General features: G+C 44.9%; 1 protein-coding gene across 1 annotated transcript in view; it reads right to left on the bottom strand.

Annotated features, from left to right (window-relative positions):
* Positions 1–5,054: 5,054 nt before the first annotated feature.
* The window catches only part of grb2b (growth factor receptor-bound protein 2b), a 47,556-nt gene continuing 28,601 nt past the window's right edge, over positions 5,055–24,009 (bottom strand). The window contains exons 3-6 of the mRNA XM_080009297.1: positions 18,291–18,388; positions 12,137–12,259; positions 10,447–10,615; positions 5,055–5,972 (exon numbers count right to left, since the gene is read on the bottom strand). Of these exons, the coding sequence (XP_079865423.1) occupies positions 5,787–5,972; positions 10,447–10,615; positions 12,137–12,259; positions 18,291–18,388 (576 nt within the window). The 3' untranslated portion in view covers positions 5,055–5,786. The remainder of the gene's footprint in view (positions 5,973–10,446; positions 10,616–12,136; positions 12,260–18,290; positions 18,389–24,009) is intronic.

The raw sequence follows: 24,009 nt of genomic DNA on the forward strand, positions 1-24,009 counted from the left end.
CTGATATTTCCACAAGTTAGAAACCTTGAAAGCAAACTTCCTAGAAACAAAGTGCTACAACAGGTTGAAAATCATGCCATCGTCACCGACTGCTACCAAATGGTGGCAGCAACACACCAAAAATCCCACAAAAAGCCTTTTTCAGCAAAGTCACACAAAAAAAACCAAAAACCGACATGTTGATTTGAATTTAATACAATTGTGAAAGATTGCGATCGGGCGTTCCACTAATGGCCAAATTCCAAAAAAAGAAAAAAGAAAAAAAGAAATGACAGTATGTGCCTTTTTAAAATAAGACAGTGATGACTGTGATGTTTGGCTCATTTTCAGTTTAAAACATTCAATCTAAATTTCTCTTCTAAGTTCAATTTAAAAAGACGGTAGTGGAAAAATCATAAAGTCATTGCCAGTGAATATTATTTATTTATCACCATAAATGATTACATGATAGTTACAATACGTTTTTTTTTTTTCGGTGGGTAGGAAATTAGTTATTTTGGGTTACAGGAAATATTATTTCCAAATGTTCTATAACACAACAGCCTCATTTCACGTGAAGGGCCCAGACATCCATCCAGTCCATTTCCGTTCGCTTGATTATTTCGATTTGTCGAAAATCATCGAAAAACTTTTTGTTATTGACGTTCGTCTGTGGAACCGTTATGCTGCCGGGAAGAGCACTTTCAGCAAAGCATCTCTCTCTCTCTCCGCCGTCACCATCAGACACATCTCGATGAACTGGCAGGCGTAGCGGCGCAGCCTGAAGGGGCGGGGGGCGGGGGAGAAAGACGGGGATGGGGGATCGATTAGATCGATGCGTTTACACCCGGAGCAGCAACCGAAACGTCCCGTTGGCGACGCCGCCGACCCTCCCTCCTCCCGCTGCCCAGACTGACGGCGCCACCGCTTTGTTGTTGTTACATTGCATCAACACGAGAAAAGAAAGCGGTGGAAGTCAATGGAGCAGGTGAGGCGTCTCCTACTGAGCGGAGAGGGAGAGGCCGGGACCCCCCGCGGTGCCAGGGAGAGAGATAGAGACTTTGTATTTTTTCTACTTTTAAGGTTCCTTTATTTTCAGTAAATCATGTCGCAGCAGAAACTTGATCGCGAAGGAACCAAAAAAAAACACCAAAAACCAGAGACAAATCAGTCAGCTGGTAAATAGCCAGCAAGAGTACAGACGTCCCACTTCGGAGACAACGAGGCAGGCAGGGATCTGTTGACGTCGCCACCGGGTTTGAGGCCGCGGTTCACTATAAGGACAGCTCCCTTTGTAGCCCAGACTCCCTCCTTTGTACAGTTTACCTCCCTAGAGAGAGAGCGACAGAGAGAGAGAGAGAGAGAGGGAGGATCACAGCTGCCACGGGAAAATCACAGGTTAAAAATGAGGGAATCATCCCGGGCCGAGCACAGCACCTCCCCAACACCCCATACGCTCCTGAAAGTGTCCAATTTGCCGGTCAGTTTGTAAAACTCAAACTCCACCCTGAGGCGGGCTGAGGGCAGGCCAATCGTCATCTGCTCTGGGTCTAGAAAGGGAGAGCGAGAGAGCGAGGAGGAGAGAGAGAGGGGGGGAGGGAGAAAGAGGGCGGGGGGGGGGGCGAGGGAGAGAGATAGAGAGAGAGAGAGGGAGACAGAGAAAGAGATGGAGGGAGGGAGGGAGAGGGAAAGAGAGAGAGAGAGGGAGGGAGAGAGAGGGGGAGTGAGAGAAAGATAGAGAGAGAGAGAGAGAAACTTGTACCAGGGCGAACCCCTCATGTGCGGTGGGGGCTGGAGCAGGTCAGAACGTCTGCACCGCAGAGACGCTGCCGCAGCTGCTTCCGGCTCCCAAGCGAGACAAACGCGCCACGTGACCCAGTAAAAATGTGAACGCGGCGGACGGAGGCCGCGGCGTCACGCCTCGGAGACGGAGTATATATATATATATATATATATATATATATATTCATATTCGACTGAAAAACTGCCGTGAATCTTTTGGGAACCGCTGACGCTCGTGGGCGAATTTTGACGCGTCACCTCCCCATTTATTTAATTACAATTAACATAATTACAATAACATAACAGTTCTAGCTGACTAGAGTCCCTTTATGCACTTAACCACCAAATTGTGTTACACACACACACACAACCACAGAGGTAGACACACACACGCGCAATCAACCACAGAGGTGCACACACACGCGCAATCAACCACAGAGGTGCACACACACGCGCAATCAACCACAGAGGTGCACACGTGCACACACACACACACACACACACACACACACACACACACACACACACACACACACACACACACGCTTCAGACACCTCTCGTAAGCCCAGGCTCCTAAAGATTGAGCTCAAAGAGGCTTGTTTCGACAGAAACCTCATCGCTGTCGTCACTTCTCTTCCGTGACCTCAAGGCCCCGCCGATCCGTGGGCCGTCGTCTCCCTCGAGAGGAGGCGAGGCGCTCCGCACGGAGAACCCAAAATCCCGGCGGCTCCAGCGATCCCCCTCCCCGATATGCCGAGTTCGTCTCGACCGGAAGGTGGGGTCACTTGTGTGCGGAGTGCGTCGGTGGAGCGTCCATGAACCGCGCCGTGGTGGAGAGGAAACGGAGGCCGCCGCCGCCGCCGTGTTCCCTTGGAGCGGGTCCCCCGCCACGTCAACGTGAGACGTGGCGGGGGACTGACGTCGTCGATTCATTTCACCATTTCGAGCAAAACCTGAAGAGACCATTTGTCATTCACAATAAATAAACAAATAAATTGGATTTCATGTCTTAAAGTGGACGTTCTGAACATGGTCTGTGTGGGTTAGATTACGCGAGAACCTTTTTTTTTTTTTTTTGCCAGGAAAAGGGAGGACCCCGCCACCAACAAGGGAAGCAGCTTGTAGAGGAGCGCGTGCATAACGGAAATGCATAGCATGGAGGTTCGTTATTTAAACCGCCAGCTGAAAACAGTATCAAATAATGCTTTAAATTTTTTTTTTTTTTTAACAAAATAACTTTACGACTTCACCACTTTAAAGTGTCATTACATTAAAAGCACACTGTACACTGACTACACATGATTTGTCCAATCGCACGACAATCCTGCCACCGCCATTTTTCGGACAAACAACACCTGCAAACAAACCACGCTAGCTGATGATCATTTTTTAATAATTGCATTTTATTAACTGAAAACAAAAAAACAAAACAAAACAAAAAAAAACCCCCAAAAGAACAAAACAAAAAAATGCAAAAAAAAAAAAAAAAAGCAAAAACAAGACAATAGAGTATCATTAGGTAGAAGAAGGCGAGAGACACTTAAATAAAGGGAGCCATGTTGATAAGGTCAAAGGTCAAAGGTGAAGAGCTGGGTGGGATTATTATGTACATGGTTTTCTCACTGCAGGACCGACAAGCCCTGTTAATAATAAGAGGTGGGGAAGGAGGGAATTGGGTGGTGGTGGTGGTGGTGTGGTGCTCAAAGCAGCAGATCGGAGACACTGAAAACACCAGAGAGAAAGGCACTATCCAGAGAGAACAAGGAAAGAAGCACAAACACGGCGCACGCACACACACGCACACGCACACGCACACACACACACACACACACACACACACACACACACACACACAGCACACGCACACGCACAGAGAGAGAGAGAGAGAAATGCTCAACATAAAAAGTGCTTGACGACACACCACATCGGACAGAATAAAAACAAAAAACAGAACAAGAACTTATTTTCTTTACATAGTTTAAAGTTGAACTCTCAACTTTATTTCCTTTAAGCATAAAGACAATCTCATTTTAGTTTTTTAGTTTTTTTTTTCTCTCTCCTCAATCCGAACTGTTCGACTGTGTCAGCGGCAGAACTGCACCGAACGTGAATATCCAAACTCCCAAACTCACCCTGCTGGCTGCACGCTGGCATAGCAGAAGCATATCATCCATCTGCGTGTGTTGTGTGTGTGTGTGTGCGCGCGCGGTAATTTTCTGCGCACACACGCACTCTGTCGCTCACACACACACACACACACACACACACACACACACACACACACACACACACACACACACACACACACACACACACACACACACACACACACACACACACACACACACACACCTCTCTGTTTCACGCGTAAAAACAACAGCAGTTCTAGTCGGGCACGTCTTGGAAATCACTTGTGGCTTGCGTGTTGGTTCAGTTCTCCGACCTCGCTTCCCTCATGCCGATGTCTATGGACTCAAGTCAGCTACATTCACTGCCCAAGAGTTGTAAAACAAAACAAGACCCAAAAAAAAAAAAAAAAAAAAAGAAGAAGATAAAACAAACACAAGCAAAAAAATGAAATTAAATGAAATAAAAAAATAAAAAATAAAAAAGAACTAACAAAAACAGCTGCAATAAATACATGTTGGCTTGGAAAAGGTGGCAGGCCTCCTCACCGAGGCTCGGGGAAATAATACTACAGCTCCTGCAGCGTTCATTGGCTGGACTCGCTGGTCAACGTCAACGTAGCTTGCTGATGGGGGGGGTTTGAAATCGACTTTCATCGGGTTTACGAGATGAGAGATGTTCCTTTCAAATGGAATTCATGATGCCTCCTTCGAAGAGCATGCCGTGTTATCCGAGAGCCCTCAGATAAATTCGGGAAATAAAAAATAAAAAATAAAATAAAAAAAAATTTCTACTGACAATTCAGCACATACCAGAGCTACAAGGTCTTACCCAGACTAACACGAAATTAAACATAATTTACAAATAAAAAAAAATAAAATAAAAAAAAAAGGTGATGAGAGGTAAAACAGACAAACACATACAAATATATAATATATATTCTTAAAAAATGGATTCTCTCTATACTTGATTTATTTATACAGCCCTGAGGCTGATGTACAATGCTCACTCGCCAATGATCTGGGACATGGAAACTTGCAGAACACGGCGTCCATATTTTCTTTTTTTTTTTTTTATTTATTTATTTTTTTTAATTTTTTATCCATTTCTCCTTTTTTATATATATATTTTTTTTACTTACATTTCTTTTTTTTTTTTTTCTTCCTTTAAAACAGAGTTAGGATTTATCTGTAGGTATTGTTTTTCGGTGATCAGAACGACATGCGGCAGAAAATCAAACAAAACAAACAAAAAAAAAACAAAAACAAACAAAAACGTAAGACAGACGTTGGAAAGTAAAGGCAGAATGGTAGGAAGTGAGAGGGGGGGGACGACGACGACGGAAGCGATTCAAATCGTTGGGATTCGCCGTCGTGATTGATTGGTGGCGATGAGGTTCGTCTGCATTTCACTTCCCTCCCTCGCTCCCCTCCGGGACAGTTCCATCCCCGACCGAGACACTCGCGCCGGGGGGGGCGGCGAACGTTCTCAGGTTTTTTTTTGTTTTTTTTCCCCCTCGAGTTAAAGTTCATTCCGTTCGGTGACGCCTCCCACGATGCTTCTCCTCTCTTGCTCATGCTTTTTTTTAAATTTTTTTATTATTATTATTATTATTATTATTTATTATTTTTATTTTTTTTAACTCTTTTCATTCTTCCGTCCGCTCCTGGGGTCTGGGGATGGCGAGGGATAAAGGGGACAATGTGGACAGCGATGGCGGAGGGGATGGTCGTTGTTGGTGGCGGTGTTGTTGTGGTGGCTGTTGTTGTTGTTTACATGATGTGGCGGGTGGTGGGGTCGGGGAGGGACTGGATGTGTGTGTGTGTGTGTGTGTGTGTGTGTGTGTGTGTGTGTGTGTGTGTGTGTTTGGGGGTGGGGGCGGGGGCGGCGTGACTGTTTACATGTTCCGGTTGACGGGCGTGACGTAGTTGCGGGGGAACATGCCCGTCTGGCCGTGGCAGCCGCCCTTCCACCAGTTGGGGTCGGAGTTGTCCAGGACCTGAATGAAGTCCCCGCGCCGGAAGCCCAGCTCGCCGTCCTCCTGCGGGTCGAAGTCGAACAGCGCCTGCACATATGTGGGGTGCTGCGGGGGGGGAGGGAGGGATGGAGAGCAGAGAAGGAAGGAAGGGAGAGAGGGAGGGAGGAAGAAAGAAAGAAAGAAAGAAAGGAGAGAGGGACAAAGAAAGAAAATACAGTGGAAAAAAAATCAGTTACTTATGCTGCTGGTGCTGGTATTGGTCACTTGTATTAAACTCCAAACCAAGAGAAGCAACTTCATCATCATTATTATTATTATTATTATTATTATTATTATTGCAGATTTTAAACATGCTCCTGTTGCAAATGTTTGACACTGTGGATGTTTTACCATTTTAGTGTCTATGTTTTTATGGTGTTCTGTTCTTCTTGGTGGCTTGAAGATAATTCAAGGTTAAAAAAGAAAAAAATAATAATAATTGTTGAGCGTGTAGAGGGCATTTGAGCCAATTCTTAAAGGAGGGAAAAAAAAAAAATCATAAAAATAGACAAAAAAAAGAAAAAAAAATAGAAAACAGTCGGGGGTTGGATCAGTACTTGGGACTTTAAGACCATCCGTATAAACAGTGAACAAGTGGTACCAACGTAAATAAAGTGAACTTGGTTCCGGGAGGTCGCGCGCGCAGACCAGACCATAACTCTCAAGAGTGAGAGGCCGACAGCTGGCGCTCAAAGGTTAAACCCGGAACGCCGCTCTGGTTGTTCGATCGACCATGGAGCTATTAAAGCAGGATGAGGAGAGTCTCCGCTGCAGCCAGAGCAAATCACCTGGATGAAAACCGAGACTTGGGAGCACGTTTTAAGACTCAAGGATGATGAAAATCAAGCCCCGGGGCCTGACGTAACAATGACCATTTGATTTGAATTACGTACGACGAGCCTAAACTAACCTCGACTAAAACCTCTATTGAAAAGGTGCCCAAAATAGTATCGTTTTTAATGACTCCATTAAGGCCACGCAACGATAGCATTTTAAAGGCTGATCATCGATCCTTTTAAGTCCACGTAAGCAACGTTGAAGACGGCGCAATTAAATATGTGAGTTTTTATGTAAAGTCGATGTGCTACGCCCATTTGTGACAACGTGGGATTACGAATAAAGTCGTCGTCGCACTTGTTTTTTCACTTCCCAAACGCAGTCTTTCATCGTCTCTATATGAAGCAGGATAGGAGCCGATATTATAATCAACAGCGAGGGCTGCCGCGGTTATCAGTGGCACTGGTGTTACACGGTGTTCGGGCGCACACCCATTTACATTACTTGCCCACTGCCCTCGCCGTCATTTTGATTTTTGTTTTTTTTATATGTATAAATAAAAGCCATTTTGTTAATTTTCGCATATCAGCGCCGACGTTCATCAAATGAAAAAATTAAAATTTGTAAAATACCAAGCGAATACTTAGTCTGATGCTACAAAAGTGAAAGTGTGAGGGACCTCTCCCCCTCCATCCCACATTAGTGGCCGTGCATAATTGGGACACTCCTCCGCCCCCCGCGGTGTCATCATGAGTTTATCAACGGGTGGGAGAAGTCCCCCACCGTGGCATCCCTATCAACTCAACGGCAGAATGAAATGTCATCTCCGTGGCTGTGATGAGCTCCGGGGAATAAACGCGGTGTTGGAGCGGAGCTGGCGCTTCACTTTCGCGGCGCTGCCGCTGTGCTCACGCAGAGACGTTAATATGGCCGTGGCATACGAAGCGGCAGAAAGTAGCGGTGAGGTGGCAAGAGTCCACTCCTGGTGTGGCATGAGCTCCTAATTCGGCATTCTGATGTTAGATATATCAGCGGCCCAACTGTGGGGTCAAGAGCCCGAGGTTGAGAACCAACGCAAACTTCCATATCTGTCTATACCATATGTGTCAAACTCAAGGCCCGCGGGCCACATCCGGCCCGGCTTACAATTATATCCGGCCCGTGAGATCATTTTCTATAGAGCTATTAAAAATGCCTGGCGATATGAAGCTCTGATAACACACAAACTACAGATCCCACAATGCAGCGCCTCAACCGCCTTGCCGAACGCTAGGCTACGTGGGAACATTCCTCCGTCAATCAAGTCAAGCTTCTGTTGTTGTATACAATCCTCCTGCAAAGTTATTGCAAAGCCAGCCCCTCAGAATGGCGAAGAGAAAAGTTGATTCTGAAAACAGAGCCTTTCAAAACCGATGGGAGGCTGAGTATATGTTTACTGACATTGCCGGTAAACCAGTGTGTCTTATTTGTGGAGCAAATGTGGCTATAATTAAGGAATTTCATCTAAGGTGGCACTACGAGACAAAACATCAGGATGAGCTGAAAAACCTGAGTGCAGAGCAGAAGATACAGAAAGTGGGAGAGTTAAAGAAGAATCTGACATTTCAGCAGACATTTTTCACAGGGGCAAAATCACAAAGAGAAGCTGCTGTGAAAGCAAGTTTTATTGTGGCAGAGGAGATAGCCAAATCAGGCCGGCCATTTACCGAGGGAGAGTTTCTGAAGAGCTGCACGATGAAGGTGTGTGACGTCTTGTGTCCGGACAAAAAGCAGATGTTGGCAAATGTAAGCCTGAGTAGAAATACGGTTGCTGATCGGGTTTGTGAGATGGCCACTGATTTGAGAACACAGTTGAGTGAAAGAAGCAAAGACTTTATTGCATACTCTCTTGCTTTGGATGAAAGCACTGACATGACGGACACGGCACAGCGAGCCATGTTCATCCGTGGAGTGGACTCCGATGCATCGATGCACGGGACGACGACAGGAAAAGATGTTTTTGAAAACGTATGTCAAAGTGTAACCGACACGCAACTGCCCTGGGACAAACCCTTTGGACTTACAACAGATGGAGCACCGGCGATGTGCGGGGAAAGAAGTGGACTAGAGGGAAAGATGCGAGTAAAGATGCAGGAGGAGAACTGTACTGGTGAGTTAACAGCATATCACTGCATCATACACCAGGACGCGCTGTGTGGTAAAGTCCTAAAAAGGGAGCATGCAATGAGTACTGTAACGCAAACCGTAAACTTTATCCGAGCAAAAGGTTTAAATCACCGACAATTTGAGCTCAGAAAGGGAATCTGTCAGTTCATGGACAGTAAAGGAAAAGACTCCACAGTTTTGCGGGATGAAAAGTCGAAATGTGAGTTGGCGTTTCTGGCTGACATAACAGCTCATCTCAATGTCTTCAACCTTCAGCTCCAGGGACGTGACCACATGATCACTGACATGTATGATGCGGTGAAGGCATTTCAAGTGAAGCTGCTCTTATGGGAGACACAAATGCACCCGTGCAACTTGCCTCACTTTCCCTGTTGCCAAGTCATGTTGAGGCAAGTCGGCGCAACGGTGTTCCCAAATGTGCACTTTGCTGATAAACTGAGCGCACTGAGTTCGCACGGCGCTTTGGTGACTTCGAAGCACAAAAAACCCATTTGCCGTCGACGTGGAAACTGCACCGGTACAGATTCAGATGGAGCTGATTGAGCTGCAGTGTAATGGGACACTAAAGGCAAAACACGACACTGCAGGGCCCCGCACAGTTTATTTGCTCCATTCCTGAAGCAATGCCCCAGCTCCGTCTACATGCGGCTCGAACCTTGGGCATGTTTGGTAGCACATGTCTGTGTGAGAAGCTGTTCTCAGTGATGAAGAATAACAAAACAGCACACAGGAGCCGTCCCGCTGATGAACACTTGCAGTCCATCCTGAGAATCTCCACAACACAGCACCTCACACCAAACCTAAATGAACTTGTTGTGAAAAAAAGATGCCAAGCATCCAGCTCTGACAAAATGGCATAAGAGCAAAGAAATTTGGATATTTTGATTTGTTGTTATTTTTACTTTTGCTGGAAAGCACACATTTTATTTATATTTCCAGGGTTTTTTTTGGGAGCAGGTTCATATTTAGAATTTGTATAATTTTGACTGGAGATATTTTTATGGAGAGCAAAATCTTTCGAGATATTTAAAGTTTAAGTTTATTTTTTATAAAATGGCATAAGAGCAAATAAATTTGCATGTTTTGATTTGTTGTTATTTTAACATTTACTTAAAAGCACAATTTTCAATTATTTTTTCAGGGTTTTTTGCAGCATGTTCATATTTGTAACTTGTATAATTTTGACAGGATATATTTTTATGGAGAGCAAAATAGATGTATTTAAAGTTTAAGTTTATTTATTCTCGAATAATATTCCTGTCTGTTTTTATTCATATTTATGTTCCAAAAACATTTAGTTTTAGTGTGTTTATTAAATGTTTATCCTGTTCGGCCCGCAACCTAAAGTGTGCTTTGAGTTTTAGCCCCCTGTGCAATTGAGTTTGACACCCCTGGTCTATACTATCGTGAGGGAGGTAACGGAGAATGTTAAAATAAAGATTTAAATCCGAGTTTCACTCACAGTCGTAATGTCTTGTAAATGAAATCACAGTGAAGCTTAACCATTAATCGTTTTGCTGTGGACCCCCTGGAACCCCTTTGACGGACCCCCGAGTGGCCCCCGGGGACCCCCACACTGAGAACCACCGCCCCTCACCTGGGTGACCTGCTCGATGTCGCGCAGGAATATCTGCTGGTTGCGGGACACGGAGGTGGAGCGGTGGTAGTCCACCAGCTCGTTCAGAGAGTTGAACTTCACCACCCACAGGAAGTACTTTCCAGCCCCGTCGCGAAGGACCTTGAAGTGCTGGACGTCGGTTCCAAACCTGAGGAGAATCCAGGGGGGGGGGGGGGGGGGGGAAAGGCGCTATGAGGGTACTGACATCCAGAGAGAGAGAGAGAGAGAGAGAGAGAGAGAGAGAGAGAGAGAGAGAGAGAGAGAGAGAGAGAGAGAGAGAGAGAGAGAGAGAGAGAGAGAGAGAGAGAGAGAGAGAGAGAGAGAGAGAGAGAGAGAGAGGCGTGCGTGCGTGCGTGCGTGCGTGCGTGCGTGCGTGTGTTTGTTTGAAATTAGGATGAGTGTGGAACAACAGGGGGTGGAAGCCCTCTGTAGTGGAATCTTGCGTGTGATGTTCACACAAGGCGCAGTGGAGCAAGCCCGGGTTCTACCTTAGCGCGTGTGGAGCGCAGGGCCTTTACAGCAGGAACAGTCTCTGTTGCAGTACTCTCGGGAACCACGGGTGGCAGTAGAGAGAGAGAGAGCACCGTGCGGAGCAGGAAGCGGTCAATGTAGAAAAAGCGCTAGACAGCAAACATGGCTGCACGTACAGCATCTGAGCTTGTTCATGCAGAGGAGGAATTGCTGTTCACGGCGGTTAAACCCGCAAAAGCACCAAAAAGGAGGAGGAGGGGGGGCCCTGAAGTTATGTCCCGCTCAGCATTTTATCACAGAGGAACTTACTCAACCATGGAACAGAGTCACAATGGGGAATTTTTCTCCCTCGTTGCAAGATTCTCACAAAAACAAAAATAAACTGCACATAAATACCAATAAAAACCTTACCTATAATTTGTATATGTAAATGTAACTTGTGACCCTGTTAAATGTACAAATCACCAAACCTGAGTGACCCTTTTGCGTATAATATTTTGTCTCTGCGTCAAAGAGTCATTGGTAGACTTTAAATTTCATATCTGACTTGTGCTGCGGATCAATTTCGGCCGAAATGTCGGAAACAAAACAGCAAAGCGCCGCCGGTCTCCCATCGCTTCCAATGCATTTCCAGGGAACGCCCCCCTCGCGCTCTTCACACCAAGTCACAAAACCTCCAGGGGAATGAACCGGAACACGTGGGGCAGGTATCAACCGCGATTCACCCGGACTTATCAGGTCATCTCGGCGGCAGACTGGCGGCCATTTCATCTGATTATTTGGTCGCTATGCGTCCCCGAAACTTTACATGCAGAATCAAACGACCTGCCGCGTCTGCTGGGAAGAGTTCAATAGCGCACACTCACCAAAGGGGAAGTGGTGGTGGTGCTGGAGCGCACAGAGAAGTTCCAGAACAAGAAAGAAAAGGCCTGCCGTTGCATTTCAAGTCAGCCCAACATGACAGTGCGTAAAAATGACCACCGAGGGAAACCAGGGCGGCACCACCCTTTTTCTGAGTTTCGGAGGTAGGTACACCGTATTATCAGGAAATGTAAACATTGCCAGATCTGTGAAGAGTTTTAGTGTCAACAATGAACCGACGCCACTTGGATTCTTTACCATATGAGCAGGTGTGTGGTTGGATGTACCGTAAAGTCATTTTGGGCACATCATTATTTCCTCCTGCGTCTCTACTCACTTGACAGAAAGAGAGAAGTCCCCCGGCGCGCTCTCGCTCTCTCGAATGAGGAACGCCCCGTCGTGCCGCTGTTTGTTCAGCATCTCCTCTGCTTTGGCGCGGGGAATCTTTCCGAAGAACCACCTGATGGGAAACAGCGAGACACGCACACGCACACGCACACACACACACACACACACACATACTTTTAGAGGGAGATGTGGAACCTGATGAGGTCAGAGGTCAAATCACAGTAACAAAGATGTGGAAAAGTCAATTATTTTTATAGTTGACTGGTTGGTGTGTGGTGTGGTTGACAAATAAATAAAGAAAGACACTTTTTAAGACAAGCATATTTGGGTGGTAGGGAATAACTTGAATTGTATAAATATAAAATGAATGACTAAATATTAATGAATAAAATCATAATGTGCATGTGGACAAATTGACATGCGCATGAGTATTATTTCAATGGAACAAGCAATATTAATTGAAACTAACAGAACGCAAGTGACGACCACTAAGTCCAGATAATAAACATCAAAAAACAATGAGGCTTTTTTTTTTTTTTTTTTTTTTTTTGTCTCCACATGGGTCCGAGTTTGATCAATTATAGTGAAAAACACAGCGACAGTAAACTTTATTGTAACAACAATCGTTGACCCTTTAGTCCCAAATGACTATTTGTTATTTCGGGACATGGCAAATAATTGGAACGGACCCAGGCATTCAAAAACACAAAAAGAGGAATCCTTTGTGAAAGTAGAGAGGACGATATTGAATAAGATGTGAGGGGTCATCCTCAGGTGCAACCCCATCCAGGTTTGAACTGGAGATCGAAACCTGAACAGTTAAGATCACAAACACAAAAAGCCTCAGTGTGCTGAGAATAAGTGAGAATATTGGTACTGTATAACAGCGCTAAAAAATCAGTGACATTTGAAGAGTTACCCAAAAAGCAACACATTTAGGAAGCGGAAAATCAATATGAAAGACAATTTTCATGAGAATTTTAGTATTTTAAGCGCCACAAAACCCGTCGTTTGATATTCCATTTTGTCAAACATTGCTGCTCACTCTCTATCTTTTATGCCTATGCTATTGCCTATATTGGTGCATCAGATTAAGGTACGGCGATATTTGTAAACTATTATGGAGTACGGCTGCACGATATAACGTTTCGGTGCGATGACAAGTCGGGCAAATTAACTCAAACACGACAACCGTTTTTGCTGCTTGATACAAAAGGGAAAAGAGCTCCATCTGATAGAACATCATTTAGTCCCATTTTAGGGTTCGTGGTAGGGTTGGGAGCGTATCAAAAAGCGGTTCCAAGTTGGAAACGCTTCCAAATTTCCAAGAAACGTGGTTTCGACACGACATGTGCATTTCGGTTCTGCTTATCGGCTCCTAAGTTTTGCATATTTCGGTCGCGCTCCCGCCTCGCTCACCTCGTATGGCCGCGCCACGGTGGCAGACGGCAAATGTAATGATTCATCCGCTCAAAGCGCCACGATCCCGCATGTTTATTTACGTCACTCCCACGTGCACATAACGTAAAGCACCGTGGCATAAAAAATTGCCGTAAAGCGGTTCTGCCCCTGCTATGCGGGGAAAAAAAAAAAAGAGCGTTAGAAACGGTATCTTGTGTTTACATCCTGGACCATGGCTGACCGCCGCAAATGCTCCCAAGTTTGGCTTAGCTTCACTCAATATTTATGTATTTTATTCATTTCAATAGTTTCAACTTGAAATTGTCTGGTGATTTTGAATTCCTTATAGGAAAGAGTAATATTAAAAAATATTGCATTGTCAGTTGTGTTTAAAAATGTTGACATTGTCTTGAGTAGAGAGTAGACTGAGGTGAAAATAGCAGATGTTCCCAGGAGGAAGAAGGGATGTGACAGTGTTCGAGATGCGAAAAGACAAAAGAAAAAAAAACAACAAAAAAAAGAATGGCGTATCGCCCGGAAGAGATGACAAGACAACGAAAGCTCTTTACTCGTGTTAATAATTAAAAAGTACAGACAGGCCAATGATGACATCTTGGCCATTTTGCATGCAAGCGGAAATTGATAAGAACGCAGAGCGTGCGGTGATGCTCTTTGCATATGTGCTCGCTGCAGTTCCCTGTTTGATGAAAAGACATTTCAAGGCAATTAACGGAGTCACGGAAACACGGTCCCCACGTGGAGAGCGGCCGGCGCCACTCTCATATGTAGGCAAATACACAGAGTCTGTGGCCGCACCTCATAGAGTGTGTGACAGGGGAACGCTTTCATTATTAATACTCTTCATAGAAGCCTAGTGACAATATGTCTAATAAGTTTTTTTTTAAGGATACTAGAAATCTGTAAAAAAAACCAAAAACTTTTTACGTTTTATGCTTGTTTTTATTCAGCATGTAGTCAGTTTTTGAAAGCTGTTCCTCCCCAGGGAAAACTGGAGTGTGGGCTGACAGGACCGGCGGCTGAACCAGGTTTCAACGGTTCTAAACCTCAGTTGCCGGGATCCAAAGCACCGCCGGCTTTTCATTCTCGTCGAGTAGCAGGGCTGGTGTCAGACCTGGATTGACGGAAAAACCGCCACAACTTGGGGTCCCGAGGACTGGAGTTGATAATAACTTAAGTAAATAAAGTGTGGGCCCGTGGCCTGTTACGCGTCAATCAAACCCGCACGGACGCCAAAAAGTACTGCTGCCTCAAGCCCTTGCTATACCGTTGCGCGGCGTCATGCACATTTCTCCATCGCAGTTATTCTCAGAAACAATGTAGTAGGAAGAAGTCAACGAAGAAGAACGCTAGACAGCACGCAAACACGGCCGCCCACAGAATCGGGAGCTTGTGCCGGGGAGCTATTCATAGTGGTTGAAACGACAAAAGTGCGGAAAAAGGAGAAAAGGAGCTGCTCCGTCTGCCCGTTCCATGCAGAGACAGGAGGGGGGTGGGGGGCTGAAGTTGTGTCCTGCTCAGCATTTTATTACAGAGGAACTTACTGAACTGTTCCGCTGACTAACGGAGCCACAATGTGAAAATGATTCTCCCTCGTTCCAAGATTCTCTAATATTAAACTGCACAATAATACCGATAAAAATCTGACCTTTTATTTGTAAACGGAACTTAGCAACGACGCTGTACATTTACGATTAAAACCAGCGAGTGAGTGAGCTGTTCACCTTTACTATTTTGTCTCAGCGTCCAAAAGTAAATGGTAGACTTTGAATTTCACATCGGACTTGTGCTGCGGATCAGTTCTGGCCAAAATACCAGAAATAAAACAGCAAAACGCCAATCCCATCACTACCAATGCATTTCCAGGGAACAGCCCTTGCGGCATATACCCAATGTGGTTTGTTGGTCAGGTGGGGCCGCTTAACAACCAACTATACTGGGTCCCCGAGACCCTGAAATTAGAAAAAAAATCAAAACATCATAAATGGCTGCCATAGCACAATGTCAACGGACAATTTCGATTTCACATTGCTTGATCTTCATTTGTTTGAAAAGAAAAAGCCGAGGGCATGCATTCAGGTAGAGGTAAAAAAACAAAAAAAAAAAACCAACAAAAATAAAAACAAGACATGAAAAGAGTCGGTTCATTTGACATTGCTAACAAATGGCCGGCCACTGTGTTTTGGAGAGCGGGGACTTGCATGGACAGTTTGACTGTTTTGATTCACCGGCCTCCGCTGCGGTTGGGGTTCATGTGTCCCATTGCTTTCTGCCAGCTTTACTGGGAAAAGACGCTGACGCCATGGGGAGGGTGTAGCTACCAGCCGACTGCTGCTTTACAATTCAGACAGTATCTAGTCAAACATGTGCTCTTCAAGTACACGTCTCCTTTAACTAACGGTACTAAGTGGGGGTGCACAGCATTACAGTACAGCAAAGTCCAAGCCTTTTAACTTGGCTCAGCCTCCCCTGCGCTTTTTGATGTGGTCGGCTTGATTGGCAGACTTGAACATTAATCCCAAGCCCCTGATGGGGAAATAATATTAGTGCTGACAGGAATATTTCACATTAAAAAAAAACAAAAAAAAAAACAGCAAAGCAGGAAGTAATAACTTCTCAGCTTTATTTTCATGTACATTCTGAGCTTATTGTACGGATACACTATGTCAATTGAATGTTCAAAAGACGACTGAGTTTTGAAATCAGACACAGCGTGCAGTAAATAATGAAACGCTTGTTCCAGGAGATCCAAAGTCTTTACAACTTCCAGGGCTCGTTTGACTTCAGAGAGATGACATATAAATAAAGTCAAGTTCTTGGGACGGGCCGTTGGCCATCTTCCGTCTCCCGAATCGCATCTGACTGGTGTTTCAGGAATGATGGAAAAGGGTCAATATTCAATTAGGCCTAAGAGGCCCCAAAGGCAGTAACAGAGAGAGCTAATCTGGCACAGAGCAGTTCCAGAGGCAGTGTCCTCCAAGGGGCCTGCCAAAAGTTATCGCGAGTACAGACACAAAAAAATAATAAAATAGATGTACTGAGTAATGGGCTGATGGGACACTCGCAGAGGACATCTAAGTCCCAGGATTCAGGATGGGACAGTGGCGCTTTAAAGACTGATTCACAAATCATCTCAATCAGCCTAAATGACAGTACTATCCCCAAAACTGGTTGGAAAATGGTCACAGGACTCAATATCCGCGAGGCTTGACGATTGACGTTAATGACAGATGATTCTTTTTCATTTTATCCGCCAGGAAAAATCAGAGCGTTGAAACGGTGTAAGTGCAGTTTATCATGTCCTGAAACTGATCCCCCGCTTGGAATCATCAGAGGGCCAGAGCTGCTCTCTCCCTCTCCGCTCAGAGCTCCTTTGGATTTATTATTATTTGTAATGTTCATTCCGTAAAAGTGTTCTTGTATTGCATGTGAAAAAACAAAACCGATACCGTGTGATGTTTTCCCTCTGGTGGTTGGGACTTTGTGTTCTTCTAACCCTCATTGTCAAGTGTATTGTCAAAATCAACCACAACCACAGAAATTGAATTTCTTTCATATGGAATTTTTTGGGTCCCTAGTTTCTCACTCGTATGGAAAATGAAAAACGTAAACCCAGCCGGTGCGCACGCATGGGGCCCGGTCCTTCGGAAGCCGGCTTGGGGCAGTGCTAGAGGGGCTGGGAGCCCGGCGGGGAGCGCGGGGTTTCTCCGCTCCGTGCGCACGAAGCAGTCCCCACGGTCCCCACACTCAAAACATTTCATGGTCCCGCATGCGGGAAAAAAAGTCAATCACTTCTGATTTTGACTTTGGATTCTAAACCGGATATGAAATGATCGAATGATACATTTACGCACTATTAACACGCCAATGTCACTTCGCCAGCGGTAGCTGGTACGAGAGAACTGGAGTGGAGTTTTTCTTATTTCTCCTCCAGACAACAGTGTGCCGGTTCCCAACTCCCGTGCCTGTTTTCCTGTGTTTTTTTTTATTTTTTAGAGCAATTTATTTTTGTTTGTAAGTTTCCTCCTCGTATGAAACAAAATTTGTCAACACAACCGAGTTAAGGGACTGACCCGTTCCGTCCAAAAAAGCCTGTGTGCCCACTGTCCCGTGCCGCGTCACCTACGTCTCCCCGTTGCTTTCCATTTCTCTAGGGGATTTAATTTAGAAAAGACTAGATGTTTTTGTTTAAATAATAAATCCTGCTTTTCTGTAATGGGGAGATCGCATCTGCCACAATACCCGACAGAATCGTAAATCTGCCATCGCTGCCCCCAGCGATCGCCGATTGGAATTTTACCCGTTTGCCCAAGCCTAACATCCAGGTCGTTATTAATTCATACTTCACAATACACAAAGTGATCAGCGTCTTTTTATTTGGCTGTTGCGGGCGGAAAGTTCCTCAAAATGCCAACGCCAAGCTTGGCAAGCCATTCCCGGGGAATAGTTGTGGAAAGTTGTCAGGGCTGGAGAAATCTGTCGTGTAGGCGCCCGGGGCAACTGTTTTGTAAACCCCGGGCAACTACATCTGTACAACTGGTACAATTGGTGCAGCTTGGCAAAAAGATTTGGCATGTGGCGGAAAGGACAGCTACCATTTGTATTGATACACCCCTGGTCGTACTGTGTTCCTTTATGGGCAAACTATGAATAAATCTAGAATAAAAACAAAAACACAGAACCATAGCTTTAAGTAACGGCAATGCACATGGAATAATACTCACGGATGGGCCTTCATCTCAATGTAGTTCTTAGGGATGAATCCATCTTTGCCATTAAGCTCGGCTTTATACCAGTTCTGGTCACACTCTTCATTTAACACCTGGAGGGGGGTAGAGACATGGATATGGTCACGCAATACTGTCACAGAGAGAATCAAGCGTTTCGTGATGAATTCTGGAGGAAGTGAAAGAAGGTATAAAAAGAAGACAAGAACAATCAGCCACCTCAGCGCTAAATATTTAAAGCAATTTGTCGTGGACCAACTTTATTTGCTAATAGCTAAGCTGATATATATATTTTTAATGATTTCTTGCTCATATTTATCTTAAAACTTGACTACTGTGCACAAGGACGATACATCTATTACCAAGACCAGGGAGAAGGGAAGGGCAAAATAAAGGAACAAACTAAACCAAAAGAAAGCCAGGAGGGATTAGTAAGTTTTAAACGTCGAAACATGACGTCTCAATGTCACCTCGCCCATCGGCGATAGAGATCTGAATGTCTGCTGCGGTGCAGATTCCAGATCTGTCATTCACGACTTGAACGCCTCAGTGGCACAGAACCAAACGACGGCGTTAATGTCTGACGAGACAGGGTTGCTCTACAGGTGCGCTTGAGCTGTTTGCGTCCAAAGTTTGTCAGCAATCACGTGTTATGAGGTCGCCTTCCCGAAGCATTTACTTAACAGGTCAGTCCATATAGGAGCACAACTTAAAATCCCAGCCCCTTTCAGCCCATCTTAATTATCATTTTTATTCCAACGCTCTCATATAGACTTCTTTTTTTTTTTATATTCGTTATCGACTCTCTCCCTCAAAATATCAATTCAGCGTTTTTGTGATATCGACAACAATCTGACATAGCAACTAACTAAAGGTATAAAAGGGTAAACTTGGGTGTTTATCTGAAAAAACGTGGGAAAGCGGGGAAAGTGGGAAAACGGAACAAATATAACTGCTAAGAAACAACGCGCTCTGCGGGGATCAACAGTGAGGGAACGCCCACTGTTCAGAGGAATTAATTGGCACCGGATCAACAGAGAGGGAAAGCTGAGCGGATGGCATGAGCCCGTGAGACACCAGGAAGATAAACATGCGTATCGAGTTTTAAACGCACTTCAATTCTTCAATCTAGATTCGATATTTAAGGAGCCGATGCACAAATGCCACCGAGGTTCCTGCTAACGCATTTTACTTTTTCAATGCACACATTTCATATGTCTTTTTTACACCATCAAGTCAAATACATTTTATTACCTCTCAAAAAATGCTTCTATTCGCTTTCAGAACAGGGCAGAGTAAAAATACATCGGGTAACAGTAGAACACTGACCTACTGGCCCAGTGGGGGTAAAACGAAATTGTAAACATTGGGCCTAGCTTTAACAATTCCAGGGCAGCAGAATGTCAGAAGTTGCCGTGAGCGTGGCTCTGTCAGAGTGCTTGTAATCCCTTTCTTCAACGTCTAACAAAGTGGTTTTTTTGATCTGTTTTGAAGGAGACATAAAGAGCGGTGGAGGAAATGGAGTGCACAACATCCTTCCTGAGGCCAGCATGTTGGTGCTGGGTAGAGAGGGAGGAAGGGGAGGAGAGAAGGCAGGAGTGAACAGGAGATGAGAAATAACGAACAAAAGCAGAAGGGGGTGGGGGGTGAGCGTGTCACTGCTGACACAGCCTGCTCTTAAATCTAACCTGAAGCAAACCATGGGACTGCCATCACTTGCAAACTTCAAAACTTCCATTCTTCCATCGCCACTCGCATCGAAAGGCCCCCGGGTCAAAGGGGCTAAAATAAACTCAAGCACCTGACACACATCACAACACTGTCTGTTTGTGCACACACGTGGGAATACACTCGCACACAGACCAAAACAAAGACCAAAACAACGCCTCGAACACATGCGATGACATTAACTGGAAAAGGTCCTATTAAAACAAACATACACTGCAAATATTATTATTTACGTTTATATTCTAAGTGAGGCGCGCGCGCGCGCGCACGCACGCACGCAGGCACACACACACACACACACACACACACACACACACACACACACACACACACACACACACACACACACACACACACACACACACACACAAACACACACAAACACACACACACACACACACAAACCTTGGTTGGCAATGCCAAAGGTCTTTCTAATATTCCTGTCACACGTCCTGGTATCAAGGCTGGTTAAATTTATGGTCTCAGTAGGGCTGTAATATCTTGATAACCATTGGGAATTTTACTCAATGTTGATTAGGGCTGCAGGAACAAAATTCGAATAGAATTCAAATATTAAAAAACAAACTATTTGAAGGCGGAAATTGCCATTTGATTGTGCATTATTTTTGAGAAATAAATAATTGATTATAACTGTTTTTGGCTGACGTTAGCGAATCATTTCACATGTGATGAGCAACAAAGTTCAATATAAGTTCATCCAGTTTGTCGCACACTGAACGCACATCAGAGAGAAATATTCCCGGTTAACGGTGCCAAATCCACGGAGATGGACGAGCGCAGTCAGCGCGCCGGCGTGCTTTCCCTCCCGTCCAGCGTTTCACTGTGTGTGCAAGGGAGAGTGGGCCTTTGACTGGAACATCCAGTAATTCCACAGATGCGGCGATGAAAGTGAGAAATAAACCCGACCCTCAACTTCAGAATGCCCTCTTAGTGCAGAGGATCCCAACCACCGGCTCGCGGACTGTGTTCAGCAGCGGTTGAGAACACAGACGGGATTATTTTCAGGAGCTATCTGCGACCTGCCCCGCAGCGGAGCAGGAGCAGCAGGAAACTGAGTAAATTAAATACATCTAGAGTTTTTATTTGCTTTGTTTTTTGAGAAAACATTGCTCTGATCGGAGCTGCGGAATCGGCATAGCGACCCCCCGTTAAAAATTTGAATATATTCTAGTATTAAAAATAATAAAGTTAACAAATTCAAATGTGATTATAGAGGAATATCTGCAGCCCTAATGGTGATATCATGATAGCTGCTTATGTACATTATGTGCTTATGAGTTAATCCCACATCAATGGACCTCACTGGGGTTAATCACATTAAACTACGTGGCCGCACATGGCTCAACGCTAAAGGTTTTGTGTACTGGCCGTGTAGGTCAATGAGTCAGAGTTTTTGTTTTTTTTAAAGATAGATGCTGCACAGTGAAATGCAAATCTAGATCTAGAAATATAATAATTAAAAACATTTACTCCCCCCCCCCATGCTAAATACTTAAAATGGCAAAAAAGTGTGTAAAAACATGTGGCAACTGCAAGTAGGGAGTTGGGTGATTTTATCTATTTTATCTGTGACAAAATAGAAACAGGCGTATTAAGAACAAAAAATGTCTCACCGAGGTCAGACGAATAACCCTCCCACCCTCCAAGACTAGACCCCAACACGTTGGCATCAGGCATCCCCAAAATAAACCAAGTTACACATAGGATCCACAGCTCTAAATACGTCAACGACACGCTATAAACCGCATGCGCTACACAACGATGGGTGACAAACGGGATTACCCAGGATGGACTTGTCTAATCAGGTAAAACAAAAGACATGATAACAGTAAACCAGTGAGTTGACTAGGCCTTCACTCTGGCAGGGTTTGGCTGACTGAGCAGCGCCGTATACAACAGGCGCCGGCCAGTATCGATCCATATCACTGCAGAAAAAATTCATACCCACATTCTTTTAACCATCTTCCCAGACAGAAATATATGACGGTGAGAATGACGGCATGTCACATACATAGAAAGAGGAAGCCCGGTTATTCCTTGTAAGTTTCTGCTGCCTCTATGCATACGTCAACCAAGCCAAACCCGGAAATGAAAATGCTCTGAATTTCTGCGGAAGATGAGTCATTTTTACTCAGATAAGTGGGAGGAATGAACCAGCAATTATAGATGTGGAGGAAAAAACACTTGAGAATCAAACACACTTTCTCACAGAAAGTATACCACTAAAAACATATTTCACTGAACAAATACAGTCTAATACAGTCCTATACGTTTTACTTTGTGACCCGGGTGGTATTCAATTAAGAAAATCTCCAAACAAAGATTCAATATTAACATTTTAAAATCGATTCTGAAATTTAAAACAGTTGAACTGAATCGTATCGGAGTACCAATTTTGTTTTGAACCCAGCCCTATCGTGAACCCTGAATTGTGATACCATGTACAGTACATAAAGCACCAAAGAGTAAGGTAAGTCCTTCAAATGGTGATCACCATCAAAGAACACTGCAATGAAGACAATCCCTGTTGCACATCTGGATAATTCCTCACAAGTGAACCAAAATGCATTACTCTTTATTCTGTGCCTCTCCATCCACTCTAGTGTGAGTACCACACCCAAAGCCCTTAACCTATTCCACAAATAAAAGTCTAATTTCCCAACAGCAGAGGCCAGCCCAGCTGTCCTGCTGGCCCCAGTGTAGTCGGAGCCTCCTTGGTTGATCTGCTCCAGTGGGCCTGCAGCGTGCCAGCTGTCACGGCCCGCCAGCTGCTGCCTCCATGCCTTACAGATAGGGTTACTGACGGAGGGAGGGGCTAGCATCACGCCGCTACTGAACCTGCCCCAATTGTTTCATACATTCAGCGTTACACCACCCCCTCCCCCCTTTTTCACAGGTCGAGACTTAGAATGTTGATCACCTGCACTTTTCTGTACTTGCTGCCTTAAAGAAATCTCTAATAGGCCAAGTTCTGTTCCAGAGGGAATTTTCTTTAATGCTCTGTTTGGTCTCGCTCCCTCCAAATCGCAAGGATATATCAGTTGGTGACTTGGCAATCTGGTTTGACGCAGATATCCCAATGACAATAAGACAGAAGGAAATGGAAGGAGTGTGTATCGAGCATGCATGTCTTTTGGTGTGGGAGGTCAAGTGAAGAGAGCATGCCATCTCCAAGACAAAACAGCCCAAGCTGGCCCACCTGGTTGCAAGGCCCACGGCCTCGCCGAAATGGGAACAGTGGCTCAGGAGGTAGAGCGTGTTGTCTAGTGAGCGGAAGATTGCCGGTTTGATCCCCGGCTACTCCCGGTAGCGTGCTGATGTGTCCTTGAGCAAGACGCTTAAGCCCCTAACTGCTCTCGGGCGCCTCTATATGGCAGCCCACTGCTACTAGATACGTCAGTTCCTAGGATGGTTGGAATGCAGAGAAATTGAAAACTTCCCTGTTGTGGGACTATCAAAGATAAAAAAAAATGTCCGCCTTCTGAATTGAAGCTAAAGGCAAATCCCCCTACTCGCTCTATAGTGTAAACAAACCTCTAAGGATGTTCACACTCAAATTTGCTGTGAGAAACGTATATGCGGCCGCGCCACTCACACAGACTCGTTTTGAAACTGGTGAAAAGCACCATGGGTTTTATTTTGGCATTAGCTGGAGGCGATGATGAAACACCTAATTTGCATGATGTGTTGTTGCTGGAATGATGCCAGTGCAGGGAGCAGCGTGAACATGGCTCAGAGTTCCAGCCCCGGAGGTGTCGTAAAGTAAGAAGTGGTGTGCAAAGCAAAAGCAGAAAGAAAAAAAACACCCACTAACTGCTACATACCCATGGATAGAGAATCAACACTGTGGGATGACTTATGTGGGTCGGCAGCTCACCAACGCTCAATACTCTGGACTGGCCACGTGAACTGATCTCCCCGGTAAATATTTAAAATATTAAGGGAAATGGAAAATGGATAGTTTGAA

This window comes from Zeus faber, assembly GCF_960531495.2.
Source record: "Zeus faber genome assembly, chromosome: 11".
NCBI lineage: Eukaryota > Metazoa > Chordata > Actinopteri > Zeiformes > Zeidae > Zeus > Zeus faber.